Raw genomic sequence first — 22,607 nt, 5'->3', positions numbered from 1 at the left:
GAAATGGATTTCTTATTTTTATTTTTTTGTACAGAAATATCCAAATGGTGTCTTCTCCCTTCCGTGATGGAAACCTTTAAAGACAAAAAAAGGAGATTTTAAGTAAGATGATTTAACAAAACTCTTCCCAGCATCTTGGGCAATCCATCAATCCAATCTTATTACCGGGCTAATCTGGGCATGCAAGTCACCACTGGGGGCTAAACCCTTCACGTTTAAAAGTTGATGGTAACATTATAGTATATTGTACTGTCAACATATTCTGGCCCTTCTCAGACAAATGCCTCAATGTCTTCACCTGAAAAAGACACCCTACTTTGAGAGACAAAACCTAGAGACACAGAACATGCCCCTCGGCCAGTCATCCCAGAGTGAGGGCAAGTCCCTTTCCGACTCGTCATCGTATCATCACCGAAGGGAAACTGTTGCATATACAAAATGGGCCATATTTATACCAATCACGCAGTTAAGAGAAAAAGTCACTCATAATTGGCCAGAAGGCAAGAAACTAAGACATGATAGCATTAATTAGGTCTGCTCAGAGGTTGACACCCCAAGTTCAAAAATATAACATTCATTCCAAGCTTCAAAACATTTTTGCCAAACTAACACCAGTAAAATCACCCATGTTGAGATGAAAAGGGACTTTAAACTCAAGGCGTTTTTCCTCCACCTCTGGATATGTGCCCTTGATCTAGCAAAAAAAGAGAAAACCTTAATTGCCAGTTGCTTGCTTACCACTTAAGCAGTGGGGGGAGGGGCACCCTGTGGCATGACCGGCACCTCGGGCTTGACTCCCTTCTGTTCGGACACTGGGGTGGTGGGGAGAACCTCATCCTTGGGCTCCACGATGCTGACGTGGTCGGGCAGGGGCTTCTTGGGGCCGATCTTGCCGCTGGGGTCCCAGGGAAGCATGATCTTCACCTTGATACCCAGCACACCTGTTGCAAGTACACCATAGTCAGGTTAACAAAAAAATGCAGCTCACTGGGAAGCTCAACTTTACATTAGAAGTTTACAACAAATTTACATTCAATAATGCCCGTTTTCTGGTAGGCCTACAGCTTGACACAGCGCAAATCGGCCGCAACTTTTTCAATTGAGCCCAAAACAGCTCAACCAAAGACCAAAAAGTGGCTACCGAGTCGCACTGTGTCGAGCTGTAGGCCTACTAGAACACAGGCATCTGACTCTAAAATGCAAAAGACCCTTCTCAGACAAATGCCTCAATGTCTTCAACTGAATAGGACCCTTGCCCCCGTGGCCTTAACCAAGCAGCACAGAACGTGACACTAAGCCAGACTCCACAGGGAACAGAAGGTCCGTGTCCGACTCGTCATCGTATCATCACCGAAGGGAAGCTCTACAAAGCGCTCATAGGCACATTTCTCCAAAATCATGCCCGAGTACAGGTCACTTGCAAAAAAGCAGACCAATGCATGTTATCCCCCAACACGCACCATTGTACACAAAACAGTCTATTCAGCCGTTCAAAGTTCCAAGCACAACTCCTAGGTGCTGGTAAACGCAGGAGTATTCAATACTTCAAAAGAAGTTTACCGCACACTTTCTTGACTTTATGCCTGTTTATTTAGAGCGAACACCACATTTCGCCTCTGTGCATCAGGCTCGCTCCCAAGAAAGTGTGCTGTAAACTTCTTTCTTTTGAAGTCTATTCAGCCATTGAGGTACAAACAGTTACAGTCTCTACCTTTCGCAGCAGAAAAAAAACATGAATGTTTTCGACTTACCCTGCCTGAGCAGGACGTGACGGACGGCGGTGTCCACGTAGTAGTTGACTGGGTCTCCACTGTGGATCATCAGGCCGTCCACGAACTTCATGGACTTGGCCCTCTGGCCCCTGAGCTTGCCGGACACGACCACCTCGCAACCCTTGGCACCGCTCTCCATGATGAAGCGCAGCACACCATAGCAGGCCCTACAAAACACGCAGCACATTTAGCACTTTGGTGTTCATGGCTTTCACCAGCAATCTGACTGAAAAGATCAACTACATCCTACATCACTGGGTGTCTACAGATTATAGCTTTGTCATAGCATAATAAAGAAGCTGGAGGAAATGTTAGAGGAATTGAAGAATGTGCACTCACTACACCTTTTTTTCTTTCTGGCTGCAAGTACCCAACTTAAATTTCATTGAACTGTGAGTTCCAAAAGCTGACAACAACATTACACTACATTGTACAGTCAAGAAATCTTTCGGCCCTTCTCAGACAAATGCCTCAATGTCTTCACCTGAAAAAGACACCCTACTTTGAGAGACAAAACCCAGAGACACAGAACGTGCCCCTGGGCCAGTCATCCCAGAGTGAGGGCAAGTCCCTTTCCGACTCGTCATCGTATCATCACCGAAGGGAAAGAAAAAGAGGTGCACATATAAAATGGGCTTTCTTCACATCCATCACAGTTCAGGGAAATTAAGTTTTGTGCTGGCAAACAGAAACTCAAGTAATCATTTTCTACCTGCAATCAAGTTTCAATGCAGCTTAGTGTCCCACACATGATTAAGGCACTATGAAAGATCTTTTAGCTCTGGCACTTACCTACGGACAGCCAGGCCTCCCAGCAGTTTATAACGCAGAGACTCAGCCTGAGCGATGGCACACAGACCCCTGGTGGCAACTTTCTCAGCATAAAGCTACAAAAAGAAACAAGAACAACCTTTATGGCACATTTAATACAACATAAGCATGTGCTCATCTCACCTAATGTCAAGTGCACACACCTTAAAGGAGCACCTCTGCCAATTTCAATATGCTGTTGTATTGCTCACTCTACCCTTGACTTGTCAGTGAACGGTGCTGTTGCATTTTCTGGCCCAGCCCTTTGAGATATGAGCTATTCAGTCCAATGTAATCATAATAGATACAGGGGCTGATCTGGACATGCAAGTCACCACTGGGTGCTAAACCATTCACATTTTTAAGTTTATGGTAAGATTTGACAATATTGTACAGTCAACATATTCCGGCCCTTCTCAGACAAATGCCTCAATGTCTTCACCTGAAAAAGACACCCTACTTTGAGAGACAAAACCCAGTGACACAGAACATGCCCCCGGACCAGTCATCCCAGAGTGAGGGCAAGTCCCTTTCCGACTCGTCATCGTATCATCACCGAAGGGTAAAAAGTGCAAGAACAAAATGGGCCAGATTTACACCCAATACGCAGTTCACAGAAAAACCAGTTGGCCACACTTTGGCATAAGGCAAGAAACAGACGTGGCAGTATTGAGGTCTGCTCAGAGGTGGACATCCCAAGTTCAGAAAGTTAACATCCGTTGTTTAAGCAACAATATTTATTCCAATCTTCAATTTGGGTGCAGCTTTTGTTTACATTTTTTTTAAAAACCTTAACATAGGCCTACTCCAAATATTTTCCCAAAAGGTATCACCGCTGTTTGTTGTCTGATGTTGCGCAACATTTTAGGCGTTTTGGGGAAGAAATCAAGATGTTTTTTGAAATGTTAACAAACACCTGCCCCCATAAGAATGACCAGGATCTCGGAAAAGGCTAAAGAAGAAAAAATCTCACGTACTGAGAAGTCCATGGTAGTGTGAGCAGCCAATTTCAACAAGCAGTTTTAATGAAGTTACCCTTTAGGTCCAAGTAACTTAGTGTAATTAACAGAGCCCACCACATTGATGCCAACAGCTGTTTGTGTGATGAGCAGTGGGTGAGTCAGTCATTTTAGACAGATGCATGCAAATATTTACCCAAACTTTAATTTATCTTTGGCTCTTTTGGACATGTGGGCTAAACTATAGATTATAAGTGCAGAGGTAAAAACACCTGCAGCAGAGGCTCTTTAGCGTGATGAAGTGCAAATGACACAGCTGGTATGCAGGTTGTGGTACAGAATGACCCTGAGAATAAAACACCCAAGTCAGTCTTTTTGATGCAGGGTGCCACACTCACCTCCACACTTCCCTCTGGGAAGCCAAACCTCTTCTGGACAACTGCGGTCAGCTCCCTAATGCGGCGACCCTTCTCTCCCAGAACGTTCTGTGTCCTGGTGGAAATAGACGGTGTTTACAAAGTCATATTCAATATATGGTTAACAGTAAGCTGAAATACTTGTCCACTGGCTGATTGCAAGCATTATCAAGATGCTAGGCGCATCGTCCATAATGTGCAACTGTCAAATGAGAAATACGCATCTTACCTGGTAGCAAGAATGATGATCTCTGTCCTTGTTGGAGTGACACGGACTTCCACTCCAGAGTAGCCATCCTCGGCGAGCTCGCGGGTCAGAAACTCGTTCAGTTCGGCTTTGAAGATGCCGTCTGAAACAAACTTTGTACACAACGCGTGGAAGCATTAACATCTGCAAGCGGGCATGTTGGCACCCTTTCCCCGTTAGCCACAATGCTACATCACACAAGCGGACGTCAAACATAGACCATGTTGCAGCCTAAACAAAACTTTACCAGATATCCACTGAGACATAGAAGAAAACCAGGCAAAGAAGCTCATCACTAGTTCACCACTGCCAAAACTACTCTTTGCAGGTACGCCTTGATCACTGCGGCCAATATCTTCACATCCTACTATGCTAGCCGGGTACAGACATCTGCACCAATGAAGTCATTCCCCAACCCGTTAGCCACCATTACCCTTCCGAATACTCCTGCACCTTTATAATGCCCTGTGTACGCAGTTTTGAAAAGAATACTTAAAAACAACTGACTCCAAACAGGCGAAACCTGAAGCACGAGGGCACAACATGCGGAACGCGTAGAAGTGCTCTACACGTAGCTAGCTAACGCGACCAAACCAGCCATGTTTGTCTCCAGACTAGGGCTGGCGGAATCGATTATAATCCTTATTCAAAATTTGCCCTGTAACATTTTGGAAGTTATATATGATTCACATACATCACAGTGAAGAGAGAAACATCTGTATTTCGCAGAAACACTGATGTCTAGCCACTTTAAAACGGAATATTGCCCAAACCTTTCTCTTCTTCGAGATTTGCACCGCCATGTTGATGGAGGCCGTAGACAGGAAAGGAAAGACAGATGAGGCGGAAGTGAATTTATTCTGACCTTCTCTGATTCTCTTCCTGAGAATGTAATGGGTGTGTGGTTGTTGTAGTTTTTCTGAAACTGATCGTGCCTCAGAAGACCATTTTCAGTGCAACATTTTAAAAAGTTGAAGTGAGACTGAAGATGCATTTTTGTCTGTATGCAAGTTTATAGGCATGCATTTAAAATATAAAATTTAAGAAGTTAAAATTGTAACATTATCATAAGCCTGCAAATCAATGTCTGGCTATTTGTCACTCAAGAAGTTCTGGTCTAGATAGCAGGTCGGCCTATGTGGTTTTCAAAGTGGGGGCCGGGGACGCTTGGGGGTCCTCTGGTTGGCAGAAAAAGCATAGCTCAATTAATTAATTGATTCGAAAAGGGGATGTCTGCGCTTCAGCCTTGGTGGTGCTCACCGTCGAGGACAGCAGTAAGACAAGCTGGGCTACTTCACAGTGACTAGACCCAGAGATGACTGGAGCACTCAGCAACTTTTTTAGAGGTTTTTTATTTTGGTGCACAAAATGAGTATAATTTAGTGTAAGTAAACCATGATCAGCTAATCCTCTGTAGAGGCTTGCTATTTGATTCATATTGTAGGTCAACTCATCTTTCGTGATGATTTGGTTATCTAATACATTTAGGAGATGGAGTGGGGAATTAGGCCTAATGTGTTTTGGGAGGGAGGCTGGCAAATTGTATTTAATGGCCTGTTATTATCGCTCATAAATTGGCAGTAGGCCTTCATTTGCTTATTTGCTTAGGCCTATTTATATTTGCTGCAGTCTTTACAGTATTTATATGTCTTAGGCTGTTGAACTTAAGCCTGATGCATCAGTAGTAGTTGCTGAAGTCTGAAACCCAGTTGCTGGAGTGAAATTGTCAACAACAACACCTCCCGTACGAGAAATTATGAAGGTGGTCCCCAGACTACACCTCACTTATGATAGTCTAGAAGTGAACGATAACCAGGCAACTAGAGACACTTTCTCATTATGACCCGGGGTCGGCCTCGAGGTGACAACATCCTGGCTAGAATCTATTGATTACAACAACTTTGCTGTCTACATGACCAAACTATGACCATCCACACAATGACAGGAGGGAGAATATATTTTTTAACAAAATGTATTATTTATTTATTAAGCCTATACAAAATGTATTTTTTATTATTAAAATAATCACACGATCACATACATAAGTGTTGGATTAAATCTGTTACAAAACATAAAGCACAATATAAATAATATACAGTGTGTGTGTGTGTGTGTGTGTGTTTACACACAGACATCATAGTCTGCCCACACATGGTTGGGTGCTGCTAAAGGCTGCCACATTTCCACGGCACATGGCTGTTGTCTTCGCTCTTCTGGCATCAGTTTGCTCTTAGTAGCAGAAACCTTTTCTTCTGTATCAGTGATGGCATAAATGCCTACAGACCCGTCATCAAAACCTACGTATATATTCAAGTTATCAGACATGCTCATTGCACAAGGATACCTGCAGAGGTAGAACCTACCAATTTTCCTTCCGTCTGAGACTTGTATGGCAGTCAAAACAAATCTAACACAGGGATCGCTAGCACAGTTTAGGTGATCAAAGGGACTTCCACAGATATAAGCAGCGTATTTACCGCCAATATCCAAGCATGTGTGTTGAACTGGTGCATTAACGTTTACCGTGCAAAACCTACCCTGGGCCACATCCAAGATGTTGATATCAGATTGTAGGCCATTAAAAAGAGCATAGTTTCCATCAGAGGAGACCTGTGACACTACCGTTTGGGCAAGAAGGTGTTCCGGCATTTGGAATCTTTGACATATTGTGTCCTCCGACATCCTCCATGAATAGATAGCCCCCGATAAGGTGATGACTATGACATAGTCTGGATGCTCCGCTACGGGGTAGAATGCAAGCACGTGCGACAACGGGAACTGTCTGCTAACATAGCCAGACCATAGGCTGATAGCCATCAGGCTCTCCGCCTGCAGGCCCAGAAGGAAGGTGCTCTCGGGGGAGACAACCGGACCTTTGAGACTGTGGCAAAAGCTGCACACAACATGGCCACTTGGAACCTTCCAGACTCTGGACAGGCCCTCATCTGACAGTGACACGACATGGTTTCCTTTAGGTGTGATGAGTATGTGTGATACCACACTGCCAGAGGTAATGCGAAGAAGGTTAACTCCGTCCACGGTTCTCCACACATAAATGTTTTCTGAGGCGACTGTCACCAAATACTCCCCGTCTGGCGAGATGGCTACAGCTGTAACTGGAGCGTGGTGCATGAAGCTACCCTCTATCAGGCCAGTGTGGGCACTCCACTTCCACACCACCTCTCCATCATCAGTGGTGTAGAAACTATCAGAGTCTTTTACCAGCAGCACGTTTGTTATTTTCGATCCAGTTTTGGGGGTGAGGGCTGCTATTCTGACCAGCTCCATATCCCAGGTCATCATGCCACTTGCTGAAACAGCCGACAGATGTTGACCGGTCACTTTTAAATATTTCAGGGCTGCTGTACCACCAGTGTTGAGATTCAAAATACACTGCCCTGTGCACAAACTCCAGACTAGAAGAGATGGAGAATCCTCTAGTAATGCCAACAGGAAGTGGGAGTCACTGTCCATAAACGCTTGAATAAAAGCTTGGCCTTTTGGAGCGTGGAATTGATCATCCACTGTGCAATTACACGAGCTCCACAGTATGATTTTCTGCCTTTTACAAATGAGGACAATGTGATTATTCTTTTCGAAATCAACATTCAAAACCTCCTCAGTGTCTTCGCTATCAAACCACTCTGTTTGAAGGGTCGAACTTGAAATGGATTGAATATTCCACACATACAGGCTACCGACATTGTCAATACATGTCATCAGCTCACTCTCCGTCAGTTTCAGGCCAACAAGAGGCCTTTTTGTTGGACAAGAGATGGCAGAGACAGACTGATTGCTAAGCACATCAAAAACAGAAACATTTCCATTGTCCTGGCCGCAGAAAATAAACTGACCATCGTAAGAACTCGATATGGATGTGATAAATCCAGTAGAGGGAATGAGAGTTATCCCAAGAGAGCGATTACAAGATGTATCACCATTAGTGGTATACATAAAAACATGGTGGTCTTGTTTATACCACCAAAATATATGTGGTTCAAATACCAGGAAGCCATCAACAGAGACATTGCTGCTCTGATGAAACTCTGTATTCAGAAGTGGAACCTCCTCCAACAACATTGTGTCTATTTTGCATAGAAATAGTCTTTTACAGCAGGAAGACAGCAAAATGTAACTGCCAAAACACCTGACACTGGCCCATTGAAATGTGGGCCCATGAGGTAACTCAAGCTGTTCTAAAGACATCCCAGTCCATATCCACACAGAACCATCACCAAAGAGGAGAACTATTGTTCCATTTTCAGAAGCAGCCACATCTGTAACAGAGGACCCATTTTTACCTGGTAGTCGCACAGAGGTATGGGGAACAGGTGGAGCAGGTGACAGCACCATGCTTATTCCAGACCTCACATTTTCCACACATAACTGCTTCACATAGCCCTCCATTTCAGGAAAGACCCATGCAAAAGGGAGGAGTTGAGATTGAAGTATCAACGGTACTTCTGACAGCAAATTCTGGAGCACACATGACGAACTTCTCAATATGCAGGACAGAAGCCTAAGCTCTCTTGGCATTAGAACCTGAGATATTTCTTCAAGCCACGAAATCAACTCCTGCACTAACCCCCCCTTCAACATCGCATGGTGAAAATCGAAGCAGAGCAGAACACTTCTGCAAAGCTCCTCGAGCTTCTCACTCAATGTAAGGTGATAAGGAAGCTCATGGACTTTTCTGAAATTCACAACCCCTTTTGCTGATGACTTAGAAGGAAACTCCCAAGGCTGTCCATATGGGTTCCTGTCTATGTAGAATTTCCCCTGCACTGCATCTGAGGTTGCTGGTTTGTCACTTTCCATGTTTGCATTTGGTGTTAACAGCAATTGCTTGGCCCTTCCATACGCCCAACGACCACTAAAGTAATTTGCGAGCCGATAGTGGATCTCCTTACTCATGTCAATGGGGTCAACCACCACGTATCTCTTGAGGACAACTAGCTGGAAATGTCTACTGACCCAGAACAACACATGGGAACCTGAGATAAATCTTGCCACCAGAAAGCCCTCGAGGTCTGAGAGTAGCCTCTCGACTACAACCTCAGGGAACCGAAGCCTATATGGCGGTGGATCCTCAGGTGAGATGAACGCAGAGACTAGATCGTCCTCGCAAGAGAGGATGTCAGTCAGCTCAGCCTCTGTGAGGCCATATCGAGATAAAGTTAACAAACTCAGTGATCTGCAGACCAGCTCTTGACCATGTTTTGCTTCAAGCTGGTTCAGAAATACATGGATGTTATTGTGAACGCCCTGGCTGAGAGTCTTCTCAGTGACCTCAGTCTCAGAGTCCCAGAGGTTGACTTGTCTGTAGAGAAGCTCTGCGTAGAGAGGGAGAGGACACTGTTTAAGGGCCTCGTTCACATATAACTGCTGTCCAGAAGTAATCCTTCTATTGCTGCTCTTCAGAAGGCCTGTCAGCATGTGGCTACAGCGGCTTTTCTGAAATGGACTCAGGTCCAGAAACAATTTAGAGACATGGTATCGAGCTTTGAGGGTTGCAAGGGTGCCAGATTTAGTGTACGTGGTAGAAATTACCATTTTGACATTTGGAGGTAAGCAACTGGGCAGCCATGTCAGTTGCTGGAGGCCTTCAGTCATCAGCACCTGATCAAGACCATCAAACATCAAGACTAAGGGACGCTTGGAAGATGCTGCTAGCGCTAAACATTCAACAAAGGCGTCTTTCAATTGAGAAACATCTCGTGTGCACTTGTCAAACGGATGATCATAACAGTCCGCAATCTGACTACAGATGCTGTTAAGAAACAGCACTAATGGGATATGGTGGGATAAGAGTTGAGTGATGATCACAGGAGCAGTGGACTTCAGCCATGTTTTCACCTAAACACAAAAAACACAAAAAGCAAGAAACAGCAATTAGCACATTTAAAAACACAAGATTATTAATATTATTCATTCAATAAATTATTCAATTAGGGAAGCTATAATTAATAATACCTGAGTTGCGCAATATGCTGTTAGCACAGTTTTTCCAGAGCATGGGCCTCCAGTGAGCACTAGTGGGTATTTGGGGTTGTGCTGTTTGACGTAAGCTTTGATCTCCTGTTCCTCTGCTCTCTCAATGCGGTACAGCTGAGAGTATAGCTGGCACAAGCTGGCCTGCTGGGAGCTGGCATCACCAGGCTGAGCGGTGTACTTCGCAACAGTGCAGTCAACCAGTCTCGAAAGGTCTGTAAAGACCTGCAGGCAGATGTATAATGTTCATTATCTGTAACTGTTTCGATAACAGGTTGATATAACAGTTTTTCTTTCACTTCAGACATGTAAAAGTTTTATCTTTTACCTGACATGTTTCTACGATATAACTTTCTTCATAAGGTTAAAGATAAAACTTTTACATGTCTAAAGTAAAAGAAAAACTCAATTGTTACCTGCAGACAGAGTCCTTCGATGTAGTCTTGTTTCAAGGCTGCTGTGTATCCCTGTCTGCGCTCGCACTCCGTGGTCATGGTGTACACTTCCAGGTGACAGGAGGTCACCAGCTTTGGCAGGAAGTCATCGCAGAGCGCTTTCATTTGGTCACTTGACGCATCCTGACGGTCCTTTCGCTGATTGATGATCTTGTGAACGTAACACAGACATCTTTTCGTGTCGCTGGATGAGAAGTTCTCGGCTACAAATCGGAGGTCATTCTCAAGGTCTAAAATTAGAGTTAAACGCAGTTATTGAATTAATGTTTGTACAACTCTAAATGTAAATTATCTTGATTCAAAGTATGGCACTGTAGAATTCATAGTTATATTGTATTGTTTTTTTTTTCAATTATCATAGCTTTGGTGTAAAATAAAAATTGGGTATGTTTAAATATGTTTGCAGACAAAAATCTGTGTATTTCAAATTACTAACGTGGCCTTACCTGATCGAAAGTACTTTTGGGCTTTTTCTGCTGCGATGCTTCCTTCAAGCATGCAGTGTTTCAAAGATGCATAAAATACATCTTTTAATTCCTCCAGAGCATTTCTGCATGTTCCCACATCTCTTATGGCATCTATCTGAAATACATAAATAAAACACAAGACTTTAGCTAGGGCCACTCACATGACTTTTTTTTCTAATTTGTTCCAGCCACTTGCTGTAAATGTGTTGTTACCAGAATGGCAAAGACCAAGTTGTAATGTTATGTAGCATTTGTGCAGACTCTAGAGTATACTCATTCACTCTACAGTCAATATGTAGTACAACAGTTAAGTCATTTCAACAACTAGAGGATTACATTGCTCCACTGGCCAAATGCTGTGCATTACGAAGTCGATACATACTTGGCTGCTTTGCTGACTGGGTAGTAGACAGAAGGACGGTGGAGTGACATTCTCATCTCTGCGATAGTTTGCCTCCAGTTTCTGAATGTTTAGTTGTAGGGATTGGCATGCGTGAAGAATGTTCTGGAATTCTGATGTCTCCACCTGCTCTGGTAAGGATGCGCTGCCATACTGCTGCCCAATCAGACCCTGCTCCACACACACACACACACACACACACACACACACACACACACACACACACACACACACACACACACACACTTCCAAGTTACACAGATGTGCTTATAACAGCCAAATATATATGCTCTTTTTTTGTGTGTTATTTGTATTATCACCAAAATACAGGTATATTATAATATTTAGCGCTCTAGAGAGGTGTATGGCTATGTATGGCTACACCTTGCAATAAGGAAGTGTAGGGCACATAGACATCATATAGCCTACCTATGGTATGGCATATGCGACTCTTATCAGTCTTATACATGTACAGTATATTTGAAGAACAAGCACACAAATCTGACGGCTTGAGTCTACCATGATTGTGAAAGATGAGTGGATGTGAATGTTTTGAAACTCTCTCTAATTAGGCCTACAATATCCATTGCTTTAAGTGGCAAAAGTAAGTGCCAACATTAAAGGGGTATGCCTCTATTTTGGGGCTTAATACAGTTAACATCGTTGGCCAGGGTTTATAAAGGTGGTAGAGTGTCTTTTTCATGTTAAGCGTTGTCTTGCTTTCAGAGAAGTTAAAAGAGGGAATATGTCGCTAAGCTAGTGAAAGTCAATGGATCCGTGTAGAATGCTACACGGATCCATTGACTTTCACTAGCTTAGCGACATACTCCCTCTTTTAACTTGTCTTAAAGCAAGACAACAGCTTACAGGAAAAATAAGACACTTTACCACCTTTATAAACCCCAGCCAACGATTTTAACTGTCTTAAGCCCCAATATAGTGACATACCCCTTTGACGTAAAAAGGTTGAATGCGGTATACTATATACAGGTACACTGTAAACAGTCCTGGTATGCTAGAGGCTAAAATTGAGAAGTGACAGTGCTGTGTACTGGTGTACAGGTTACAGGCTCTTAAAACACAGCTAGCCTAATTGTAACACTAATTCACTAATTTGTTACATGTTCAATCAAACATGGTAACCCACCATAAAGTATGGTCCTGCTGAAGTGTCCTTGCATCTCTGTAGAAGCTGCAGCTTTGTCCATTGGCTGGGCCAATCGTCCGGACTGTGTGCCTCATAGGGGTCAATAACCTGCATGGGACCAGAAAATAGCAATAGCAATATAGCATTTGTATAGCACATTATCATACACAAGTGTCATTTAATGAACTTGAGTGAGACAAAGAGAGATAGAAAGAAGAAGAAAAATATGACAGATAGTATTATAGATACTGTAGAGAATATCCCTAATGAAATGTAGATGCAAATAAAGCGTTAGACTCCTAACATGTCAGCATAATAACTAAATGCCATTTCACCCTGTCGGGATTTTACCCTGAGCAGCACAACCAGAAGAGAACAGTCTCAAGCCCTAGAGGCATCTTTTAGGATGATATTGCTTGAGCATATCTGCAATATATTTAGGGCATATAGCCATTGGGAGGCCATTATGTGTCAATAATTTATTGCATTTTATTAAAAGACCCTATGCAAAGTTTTCCATGAGGTTTCTAGGTGACTGATTTGTATATTTGAATAGTAGCCTGATCAGGGACTGATGTTGCAAATTAGCTATCTATTAGCTACAAAGCTTTCATGTATTCAGATCTGCAAGCCGTGTCATGGCCTTGCCATGTCATGTTTGTAATGATGTGCACGGCATTGTCCATGCCAAATAAACTACAAACAAACAAATAATGGTGAGCGCTGCTCGTTCAAACAAGTGACAAAGGAGGATGACATGTCATGTCCTGGAGCTATCATGTGATTACATCAAGTGACGTGCAATAACAGGTGTTGAGCAAGGTAGGTGGACAGCTGAAAGTGTATTTTCCAAAATATAAACCAATCCAATAAAAACTACCAATCCAATAAACCTACTATATCAGAAGCAAATACATTATGTAAGCATTAATGTTAGAAGTAACAGTAACATTATGAATACTATATAATAATTATATAGTATTCACCTAACTGAAGTTGGACATCAGGTGCTTCATGAAATAATTGTGTAATAATTACACAATTATTTCATGAAGCACCTACTGTCCAACATCAGTTACTTACTTTTTGTTCACTTTTGTTCTTACTTTTTGTTCATGGAGCCTTAGAGGGAAAAAAGCTTAAGGCACGATGAACACCCATAAACAGAGTAGATCTCATGCTCACTCACTCTGAAATCCACTCCATGTGTCCGCCTGCAGTGATCTCTAAGCTTAGGGAACACGATCTCTCTCAGTGCCCTCCTCTCCTGGACAGAGTCTGAGCATATAGCACATCAACAGAGAACACTGAATGCACATTCGCAACACAGAAGAATTTGTAACTTTACTCTCAGACAGATTCCCATCATCGCCCTTATATTACCAGACCTGAATTCACAGAAATGCCTTCCCCCATCCCACAAAAGACACCAGAATTGCATTTATGTCCGGAATTTAGTTAGCGGCAGGAGACCCATGCCCACCCGACAAGTGTCATTATATTATTATGAATAGTTTTATGTTATTATTATTATTACTATTATTAGTAATAGTTTTACAAAGAAACACAACAACCTCAACAGTAGAGCAGATGAGCTTTACTTTCATCTTCACAAGAATGACAAAAAAAAGCATGTGTGTATGTGTATCAAAAATTTCCCTAAAAATCCCCTACCTTCTGGGTTTGAGCAAAGGTAAATCTTCACACACGGCATCAAGAAATGACCTTGGGATGAAACTTCAATGCTGCAATCTAACCATAGATCATGGGACCTTATTATAACGCACACAGAAAACCTTTGGTTACTTTTCACTGTCCTGTACTGTGGACCCCACCCCCCTGAACAGCCGACTCGCCTAACTTCCAACCTCCTGTTCTCCAACAGGAAATTCATGTCAACATAAGCGCCTTTAAGTCATGAAAGCACCAGCACCCCCCCACCCCCCTGATAAGGCAAACAGGAAACTTTAACACTCACCCAGGGGTGAACTGGTAATCTGGCATACAGGGCAATTTCCCGGAGTGCCCATAGTCCCCAGGGGCCGATACTGTTGTTGTTGTTGTAGTTGTTTTCCTGGGGGTTGGCCCGCATATTAGAGGGGTGGTCCATCACCAATATAGACGGTGGATTCAGCCAGTCAAGCACAAAGAATCGTACAGGAGAGAAAGATACTTCAGGCTCGTTCTTTTCTGGTATCCATGTGATGTCGGGTGAACGCCCCTTTAGGAGACCTTCAGAGTCTTGAGGATTTCCGGAGTTTGATATATCTTTCTCCTATACATCGTTTTTTTGTTTGTTTATAAACACTGGCTGTGAGGAGGGGCAAGACACTGGCAGCCAACCACGTGAGCTTATGTTTTGACTGACAGCGGTTTCCAACAGTCAGAGGTTGAGTTGTGTGCAGCCAGGGGAAAACAAAATTTGAGAACCCATGTATACGAGTGATTCTACGATTCGCCTACGCTTTTGGCAAAAGCAAAATTTCAATTATCAGTATTTTTTTTTTCAACTAAATGACCTAGATGTTTACATAGTGTATATATTTAAGTTTCCAAACAAACAAATTGCCAAGCTTAATCTTAAATCATTTGATAAATACTCTAATGAAAGCGAACATTTGCTTAATTATTTTGTCAACAGTGTTATGGACAAATACTATGTCATTTCAAACATAGATAAAAATACTACAGAGTTGAAACAATACACGTTTGAAAGTGCTTATGTCCCTTAGCAATAATGTTGTCATTAATCTGTGGAACTGATATAGAAAATGTGATTGTTGAGCTTCATAAGTAGGATTTTATGATTCACTGTGATACAGACTGACACATTTTTCATTATAAATCCCTGTAACGTCTGATTTGAATTTAGTCACCCTCCTTACACAAGACTTCCTTCTCCAGAGATAATCCCTAGTGTCTGTTCATAGGATTTTTCCAACACATAAGGGATCAATAGCTCAAAAACTCTTTCAAAACAGTCAACCGTGTTACTCAACTGTGTTACGGTCAACAGTGCAGGGGAACAAGTCGGCACTTTTTTAGGAGAAAAAACAGAGCAGACAAACCCATCTCCCTAGAACACAAATTATTTTGTTTGTTTGTCTGTCAATATGGAGATAAATTGGCAAAAACATACTCCTCCTCAACTGTCATCAGTGTTGCCAGATTGGGCTGGTTCCCGCCCAATTGGGCTGCTTAGGATGGCCGTGTGCGGGTAAAAATGGCATTTATCAGAAAAACCTGCCCACTTTTTGCCATAGAAATCAATAGAATTGGGCGGGATTTTGTGCTTCTAGGCGGATTTTGAACATTTTTTGGACTGGAAATCATCAGCCTCATCTGGCAACCCTGACTGTCATAGCTAATTGTAACACCATTGACGGTAACACGGTTGACATTTCAGCCATTTTTATGGTGTTGTGCTAACTGAGGACCTCAGAAGTTCCACCACAACACCTTAATCAATTAATGTATCTGTATGCTTTATCTGTGTTTTATGTGATTTCTAATTCAGATTCTTATGAATATGTTGATAACACAGTTGACAGGCAATTTTCCCGCTATGACAACATGAAAAAGAATGGATTAAATTATGGAAGGATGGAGCTCAAAACTTACCAAAAAGTCTTCCCATATCCTGTCAAAGAGGTTATGACATCACGTCATGTTATTTGTATGGCCTAAGACCAAACCATTACTGATTTATGGAGGGGGTTTCAGACCGTGGTTTCAGACCGGTTAACACAGTTTTCGTGGACACATACAAAATGGCAAATTTCATGTATAATGGAAAGGACAGTGGTCTTTCTGACAGTTTTGTCATATCGTGGTGATTACTGTGAATCAACATTTGCAATCGTCTTGGGCAAAACAAGTTTCTTTACATGCTAATATGAAGACTGAATCTGACATTTGGAAAACAGGACGGCATGAAAACGCCCAAAACCAGTATTAAATATTCATTCTTGCTGAGGGAAATAATGCCATGTCTACACTTTCTGTATTATATGAAAGATAAATGTTTTCTAATGTCCAAATAATCATTGGATGCAGTTAATAGTTAGTGGAATTGGCAAATAAAATCCGTGGACTTAAAAGCGTAGTCGAATCGGAGAATCACTCTTACGATTCTTTGGCCGATCTATGCCAAAAAATACACTTTTCGGGCCCAGTCCAGTCCTGAATTGCATGACATTATATAGGCTACACAGTATTTTCACTATGCATGTAAACATGTAGGCAAGGCCAGACACTGATTACAACAAAAAAGGAGCGGAGACAAAGGTTTTTTTTAATTCATTTTATTATTTAACATTTGTACACAATAAATACAAATTTGTACAGCTAATATTATGTTGGATTTTGCACCTGTGTGTTCGGATATTGTCACCTCGACAACAGTCTAAAGAGAAAGCTTGTTATTATTACCAGATTTTTTTTAGCAGCTCTTAAAAATAATCTTCAAATGAAAAAGCAATACTTAGAAATGATATCCACTGGTTGGGAATGACTTTGTATTTTGGAATTCCAAAAGTTAACTGGCCTGAAAGATTCAACATGACAACTGTTTTCTTATTAAATAACAGAGAAGAAAAATCTTGTTTTATGGGGTTGAAAAACAGCTATTTTGACACAATGGACACAGCTGTAAACCATAAACTTCAAAACAAGTTTGATAAGATTCAAAAGATCTCAAAAGAGATCAACAAGACAAGATCATGATTGAGCGCTAAGAAAGACAAGATCATGTTTGAGTGCTAAGAGATGAACAGAGCAGATATTTCAACACCGTTACCCTTCCATTTAGCTACAAATCCAGACACATTTTTGCTTCCTCGCCGGCAGAATAATTCACATTCTTATTTCAGTTGAACATTTTTATAATCCATTTGAGAAACATTTGCTTTTTTCTTTAGAGATTTACAACAACATCCTCATCTCACCCTCAGGGGGAAAAGGATTCCATTTTGCATTGCTTATCCAATGCACATAATCACATGAACATAGCAGGGTTTCTCCATGGCATCCCATATGGTATGGGACACACACACACACACACACACACACACACACACACACACACACACACACACACACACACACACACACACACACACGCACACACACACACGCAATCTGAACAACAAATAACCAAACGCTGGGCAGCTAAGACACTGGCAAAGGGGAGCCATTCAAAATACTGAGAATCACAACTTTAAAAAACACAAAATAATAAAAGGTTTGAAAGTGCTGCAAAGGACATTGAATAGTTGCTTACATGTTAAGCATTAAATATCACCTCAGACAGGGAAGAATATTTTTGATTAGTCAATAAATAAAAAAAAGTCAAATTTTTTTTTAGAGATTAGTGGGGCAAAAAGTCAGGATAACAACGATGGTGGGTGTCATTTTCCATTTGATTCAAGGTGCTGGTTGTCCTAATATCTCACTGTGCCTCACTCAACTCAAGGGCAATATTGGGGATTATCACATCAAAACACGAAAACAAAATAACGAGACAAGCTCTCTACTGCACACACACAACTAAAGATCAAGGCTGCCCCCTGTCTAACTGGAGTGGCCATCGCCATTCTCTCTTGCCATCCTAACTCACCAGGGCATTCTGCACTCTGACGTCTGGTTCGGGAGCACCTGACACCTGAGGTGTATGAAGTAAAGGTCTGATTTTATAGCATGGCTGCATATTAGCTAAATGAAGCATTTTGAATCTTGAATCTTTAAGTAAATGAATGTAAGTACATGAAACATAGTACTACATAGTTTAGACAGCTGTTGTGTTGTGACGGTTCAGAAGGGTTGCAGGTTCAAATCAAACTCTTCCACTCCCTACTGCACTCCATGGCTGAGGTGCCCTTGAGCAAGGCACCTAACCCCACATTGCTACAGGGACTGTAACCAATACCCTGTAAATAAATGTAAGTTGCTGAATAAAAGTGTAATGTAATGTAATGCAATATACCGCTGTGCCTAAGGAGGGTTTTTTTTTTTACTTTTCTTTTACCTCTACTTCATACACCTCTTTATGCCCCATGTTAACTTTCTCTCTCTGCTAAAGACAGTCAGGTTCGAATGCCTCAGAAAGATAAACAATCCATAATCTAGTATCCATAAATACGGCCACAACAGTCAGCCAAATACATCTCAATTTGTCATCGACAGTGTTTACACAGTACAAGAGAAAAAGGGAGAGAGAGAGAGAGAGAGAGAGAGAGAGAGAGAGAGAGAGAGAGAGAGAGAGAGAGAGAGAGAGAGAGAGAGAGAAAAGTAATCTGATAAAAAATAATGCACTTTCAACTAAATGCTGAGATATTGATTTGTGTAATATATAAATGACTAGTCTGCCGGCAGAGCTGGGGAGGTGAGTGGAGGAGTGTACGTACCAAATGAGGCACTGTAGGAGCCATAGACATTATATAGACACGTCTTATATACGTCTATGGTAGGAGCCATAGACATTATATAGACACGTCGTACGTCTATGGTAGGACCACCAACACAACTCGCATGCACACACTCCCAGGACATGCCACAAGACTTCACTTCTCTTTCCTTAAACGTTTCTCTTCTGTCCTTTTCACTTTAGACGACTAAATATTAGTAATATGCACAGACGCCCAACTACATAAGGGAAGAGCTTGAAAGAGATAATATATCCATGAAAGTGATTATTACTACTCAAAAACATCAGAGATTGCCACGTAACTGGAACTGCAGGGGCAGAGAAAGGGACCATAGGAAAGCGGTGCTGCTCATCTGCTGTTAAGATAGATTTGGGCTTGTCACACTGTAATTGCACACATTGCAGCCAGTTACATGTAAAAAAGTAAGTCTCCCTTCTGTTGTAGTTTGTAAGTTAACTCAACTTGAGAAAGCCCCAAATTGAGTTGAGCCTCGACTCAAGTTGAGTTAACTTAAAAACTTAAGGCAGCAGCAGGGCAACTTACATGTTTATGTTTAAATGGCTGGCAATGTTTTACAATGCATATTCATATCATTCTGTGACCAGTTGTTTCTAAGTTACTCCTCCTAGGGGTACCTTTGGAGTAAGAGTAAAAGAGTAAAAAAATATATACAAGACATAACTAAGGCAAAGGAGGTTGACTTGAGATAATCAGTTGAGCAATATTTCAGAAGGATATAAAGAGAGGAGATTGCCGTATCCCTTGCTCCTAAGGTACCCTTAGTAGAAGTAACGCAGGAACAATGAATCACAGAATGAATATGAGAAACTCAGATAATATCTCAAGAGAAAAGATTGAACAGCAGATAAGCAACACAGCTTTCATATGGGGGGTGGGGGGTGAGGAGGGGGTTGAGAGCATGGGAGTGTTGGGTGGAGTATGGACAGACAGTAGATGACTTTGAAGGATCCAGCCTTCGTAATCAATCTATTCTCTCCTCCTCCACTGCTTCCCCCCCGTTTGGCCATCCTCGACAGACACACTGGTCCTTTACAACTCCCTTCTTCCTGGAGATGAAGTAATATAAACTCACTACTCATTCAAACGAAGGAAATATTTTCAGGGTTTTTTGCTATATATATAATAGATATATATGACGCCATGTTGCACATACTTCCAGAACATTCCTATGACGACAGTAATGTACTGTACTAATGCTGCACATTAAACACGGTATTGGTATGACTATTTATAGTCCAAGGCCTAGGCTTCCTTTTGTCACCATCTCTCAGCTGTCCCGATACAGAAGGAGCCACTCATTTTCTACCATGTTTTTACTTCCTACGCCAAGGAGGGTATGTTTTCGGTCACCTTGGTTTGTCTGTTAGCAGCTTAACGCAAAAAGTTATGAACGGATTTTGGTGAAACTTGGTGAAGTTCTGGGAAATGACGAAAGGAATAAGTGATTAAATTTTTGGTGGTGATCCGGATCACAGTCCAGAACCAGGATTAAAAAAAAAAAAGATTCTTCACAATTGCGGGATAAGGTGAATTTTGACCTTCCAGTTTCTACCTCCACAAAAAGAAGGCAGAAAGACTTAAAAAATAGGGTGTAAGTCAAACGTTCCATCAAACAGCTTCCTTGGCGGAGGTCTGCACTCTCTTGAGTGCATTTTTCTAGTTTTCGGCTGCATCATGATTACTCTTTGCGAGGTCCGGCTGGAAACACATTGGAAGTTGAGTGGTATGTGGAAGGAATGGGGATAAAAAGTGGCTCCTATTGTATGTCAGCAGTGTAACAGCTGTCTCTTTCCTGCTTCAAAAACACTTGAAAACTGAAAATAAAAGGACTTTATTTTAAGTTTTCATGTGATTTTTGCTAGTTCTGCATTGCACAAATCACACAGGAATATGCAGGCGGTACACATGTGAACGTGCTAAGTCCCTCTGGCAAAGGAAAATAAATAGCCAATCTAGGCAGCTTTTATACCTCAGAAAAAAAACTGCTCTCTTTTCCGCGGTGCATCTTGATTGCTGATTGCAGGTAATGAAAAAAATTCAGACAGAATAACAAAGCTTTTCCTTTGACACATCAACAACTAGGGATTTTGCAAAAAAAGAGGCTACATGATATTCGTCTTTTCAGCCCCCATGTGGGTTAAGGGGGTCACGTTGGTGCTGTGGCACCAATTAACAGAAACAAATAGAAAATCTTCTGTTTTTTGTTTCTACGATTCTCCAACTACTGTTGTTTGTTGTTTTTTTTTTCTTCTCCTAGAACATCTAGACAGTTATTATTACAAATGTGGTTTTGAATAGCAGGTAGGATTCATTTTGCGGCTATGATCACAAGATCTAATAAAATGAATGCACTCGGACCACACCACTGGGCTAACTCCAGATAATACTACACGACACCATCAACATCATGTAGGGATTTTTCAAACTGGGGGATTCAACATGCAAACGAGGGTCCTCAAAATCTTCAGTCACGGTACAGTTTGGTTGGTTGGTTGTTTTTCTTCCCCCCCAAATCTAGTTCCACAGGGTCAAGAAAACATTTCCTCAGAAGAAACACGTCCTGGAATTTTTCGTTTGAGTTTCCCCTTCCGCTCGGCAGTTCAGGGTGTGGAGAGAGGAGAGACGTGAGGACTTGTGTGTTTTGGCATGAGAGTGATTAAGGCACCAGACAGTCCGTGACAGAGGATGAGGAGGGCAGCGCATTTGAGTGTCTTGAGTTTGTTGGGAGTGAGGGAGGGAGGGAGTAACTTTTTTTTACACCCGTTTGTTCTCCTGTATGAAAAGAGGAGGGTATTGGTCTGCTGTTCTCTGAAGACCTGCCCTCTATCCAGTAGCGAGAGGGAGGACACAGTGGAGGGAGGGAGGGAGGGAGAGAGGGAAGGAGGGGAACGTCTGCATTGCTGTTGGCCACCAGGGGTCTATAGTGGAAAGCTGGTTCAGGAGTAAACCAGGTTAAGAGGTAAATCACCTCATAAATGTGCCTGGAAGAAAATGAGGAATCTAGGCTCTTCTATTAGAGGATTTACCTCTAAACTTAACCTGGTTTACTCCTGAACCAGTTTTGCAGTGTAGGCCCCAGGACAATCCCAGGACAGGGCAGGGGAAGTCTGGGTTGCGGTAGGCCACCAGGGCAGGAGAGGGCAGGGCAGGGCAGTGCTGATGCTACACCAGCGTGATTTCCACCTCCTCCGTCTTCTCGGCTGGTCCTGGTCGACGAGGCTGCTGCTGCTGCTTGGGTGGAGGCTGCTGCTGCTGCGGTTTGGGTGGAGGCTGCTGCTGTTGCTGCTGCGGTTTGGGTGGAGCCTGCTGCTGCTGTTGCTGCTGCGGTTTGGGTGGGGGCGGCGCTGCACGCACCTGTACAAGCACAAGAGCAAAGGTGTCAAAAGTACGGTAAAAGATAGGAAAAAGAAAAGCTGCTTCCTTCCAACAAAAGTAACTTATGTAAGTAATCAGTAGACCTGTACACTTGTCTTACCATCAGTTAAATCTGCACTGGT

The 22,607-nt window shown here is 42.3% G+C and overlaps 3 protein-coding genes and 4 non-coding genes across 8 annotated transcripts in view; all 7 read right to left on the bottom strand.

Moving 5' to 3' along the window:
- Window positions 1-4: 4 nt before the first annotated feature.
- Window positions 5-5,093, bottom strand: rps3 (ribosomal protein S3). The gene is made up of 7 exons (XM_063205349.1): window positions 4,978-5,093; window positions 4,187-4,317; window positions 3,940-4,033; window positions 2,565-2,659; window positions 1,752-1,939; window positions 739-941; window positions 5-74 (listed from the first exon to the last, which is right to left on the bottom strand). The coding sequence occupies exons 1-6, from the start codon at window positions 5,005-5,007 to the stop codon at window positions 742-744; spliced, it is 738 nt and encodes a 245-aa protein (XP_063061419.1). The 5' UTR covers window positions 5,008-5,093; the 3' UTR covers window positions 5-74; window positions 739-741.
- On the bottom strand, window positions 268-417 carry LOC134454858 (small nucleolar RNA SNORD15). Its single transcript, XR_010035924.1, has one exon. It is a non-coding gene; the product is annotated as a small nucleolar RNA SNORD15 (small nucleolar RNA).
- LOC134454845 (small nucleolar RNA SNORD15) lies at window positions 1,209-1,356 on the bottom strand. Its single transcript, XR_010035912.1, has one exon. It is a non-coding gene; the product is annotated as a small nucleolar RNA SNORD15 (small nucleolar RNA).
- LOC134454856 (small nucleolar RNA SNORD15) lies at window positions 2,226-2,375 on the bottom strand. The gene has a single exon (XR_010035922.1). It is a non-coding gene; the product is annotated as a small nucleolar RNA SNORD15 (small nucleolar RNA).
- Window positions 2,994-3,143, bottom strand: LOC134454857 (small nucleolar RNA SNORD15). Its single transcript, XR_010035923.1, has one exon. It is a non-coding gene; the product is annotated as a small nucleolar RNA SNORD15 (small nucleolar RNA).
- Window positions 5,094-6,276: 1,183 nt separating the features above from the next.
- Window positions 6,277-14,526, bottom strand: LOC134453611 (NACHT and WD repeat domain-containing protein 2). The gene is made up of 8 exons (XM_063204394.1): window positions 14,339-14,526; window positions 13,854-13,942; window positions 12,665-12,772; window positions 11,500-11,688; window positions 11,097-11,232; window positions 10,612-10,880; window positions 10,178-10,420; window positions 6,277-10,060 (listed from the first exon to the last, which is right to left on the bottom strand). The coding sequence occupies exons 1-8, from the start codon at window positions 14,376-14,378 to the stop codon at window positions 6,326-6,328; spliced, it is 4,809 nt and encodes a 1,602-aa protein (XP_063060464.1). The 5' UTR covers window positions 14,379-14,526; the 3' UTR covers window positions 6,277-6,325.
- Window positions 14,527-16,972: 2,446 nt separating this feature from the next.
- Window positions 16,973-22,607, bottom strand: part of LOC134454379 (F-BAR and double SH3 domains protein 2-like) — a 151,507-nt gene continuing 145,872 nt past the window's right edge. For both annotated transcript variants that reach the window (XM_063205346.1, XM_063205347.1), the window contains exon 20: window positions 16,973-22,464. In XM_063205346.1, the coding sequence (XP_063061416.1) occupies window positions 22,273-22,464 (192 nt within the window). In that variant the 3' untranslated portion in view covers window positions 16,973-22,272. The remainder of the gene's footprint in view (window positions 22,465-22,607) is intronic.

The sequence above is a fragment of the Engraulis encrasicolus genome, chromosome 8, assembly GCF_034702125.1.
Source record: "Engraulis encrasicolus isolate BLACKSEA-1 chromosome 8, IST_EnEncr_1.0, whole genome shotgun sequence".
Taxonomy (NCBI): Eukaryota; Metazoa; Chordata; class Actinopteri; order Clupeiformes; family Engraulidae; genus Engraulis; species Engraulis encrasicolus.
This window is presented reverse-complemented; position numbering and strand designations above follow the sequence as displayed.

Coding starts and splice junctions, on each gene's coding strand:
- rps3 (XM_063205349.1), bottom strand. CDS start 5,007: ATGGCGGTGCAAATCTCGAAGAAGAGAAAG. Junction 4,318..4,977: donor AAATCTCGAAGAAGAGAAAG/GTTTGGGCAATA, acceptor TTGTGTACAAAG/TTTGTTTCAGACGGCATCTT. Junction 1,940..2,564: donor GGAGGCCTGGCTGTCCGTAG/GTAAGTGCCAGA, acceptor CGTGTTTTGTAG/GGCCTGCTATGGTGTGCTGC.
- LOC134453611 (XM_063204394.1), bottom strand. CDS start 14,378: ATGCCGTGTGTGAAGATTTACCTTTGCTCAAACCCAGAAG. Junction 13,943..14,338: donor CCTTTGCTCAAACCCAGAAG/GTAGGGGATTTT, acceptor CTATATGCTCAG/ACTCTGTCCAGGAGAGGAGG. Junction 11,233..11,499: donor CCAGTCAGCAAAGCAGCCAA/GTATGTATCGAC, acceptor TATGTATTTCAG/ATAGATGCCATAAGAGATGT.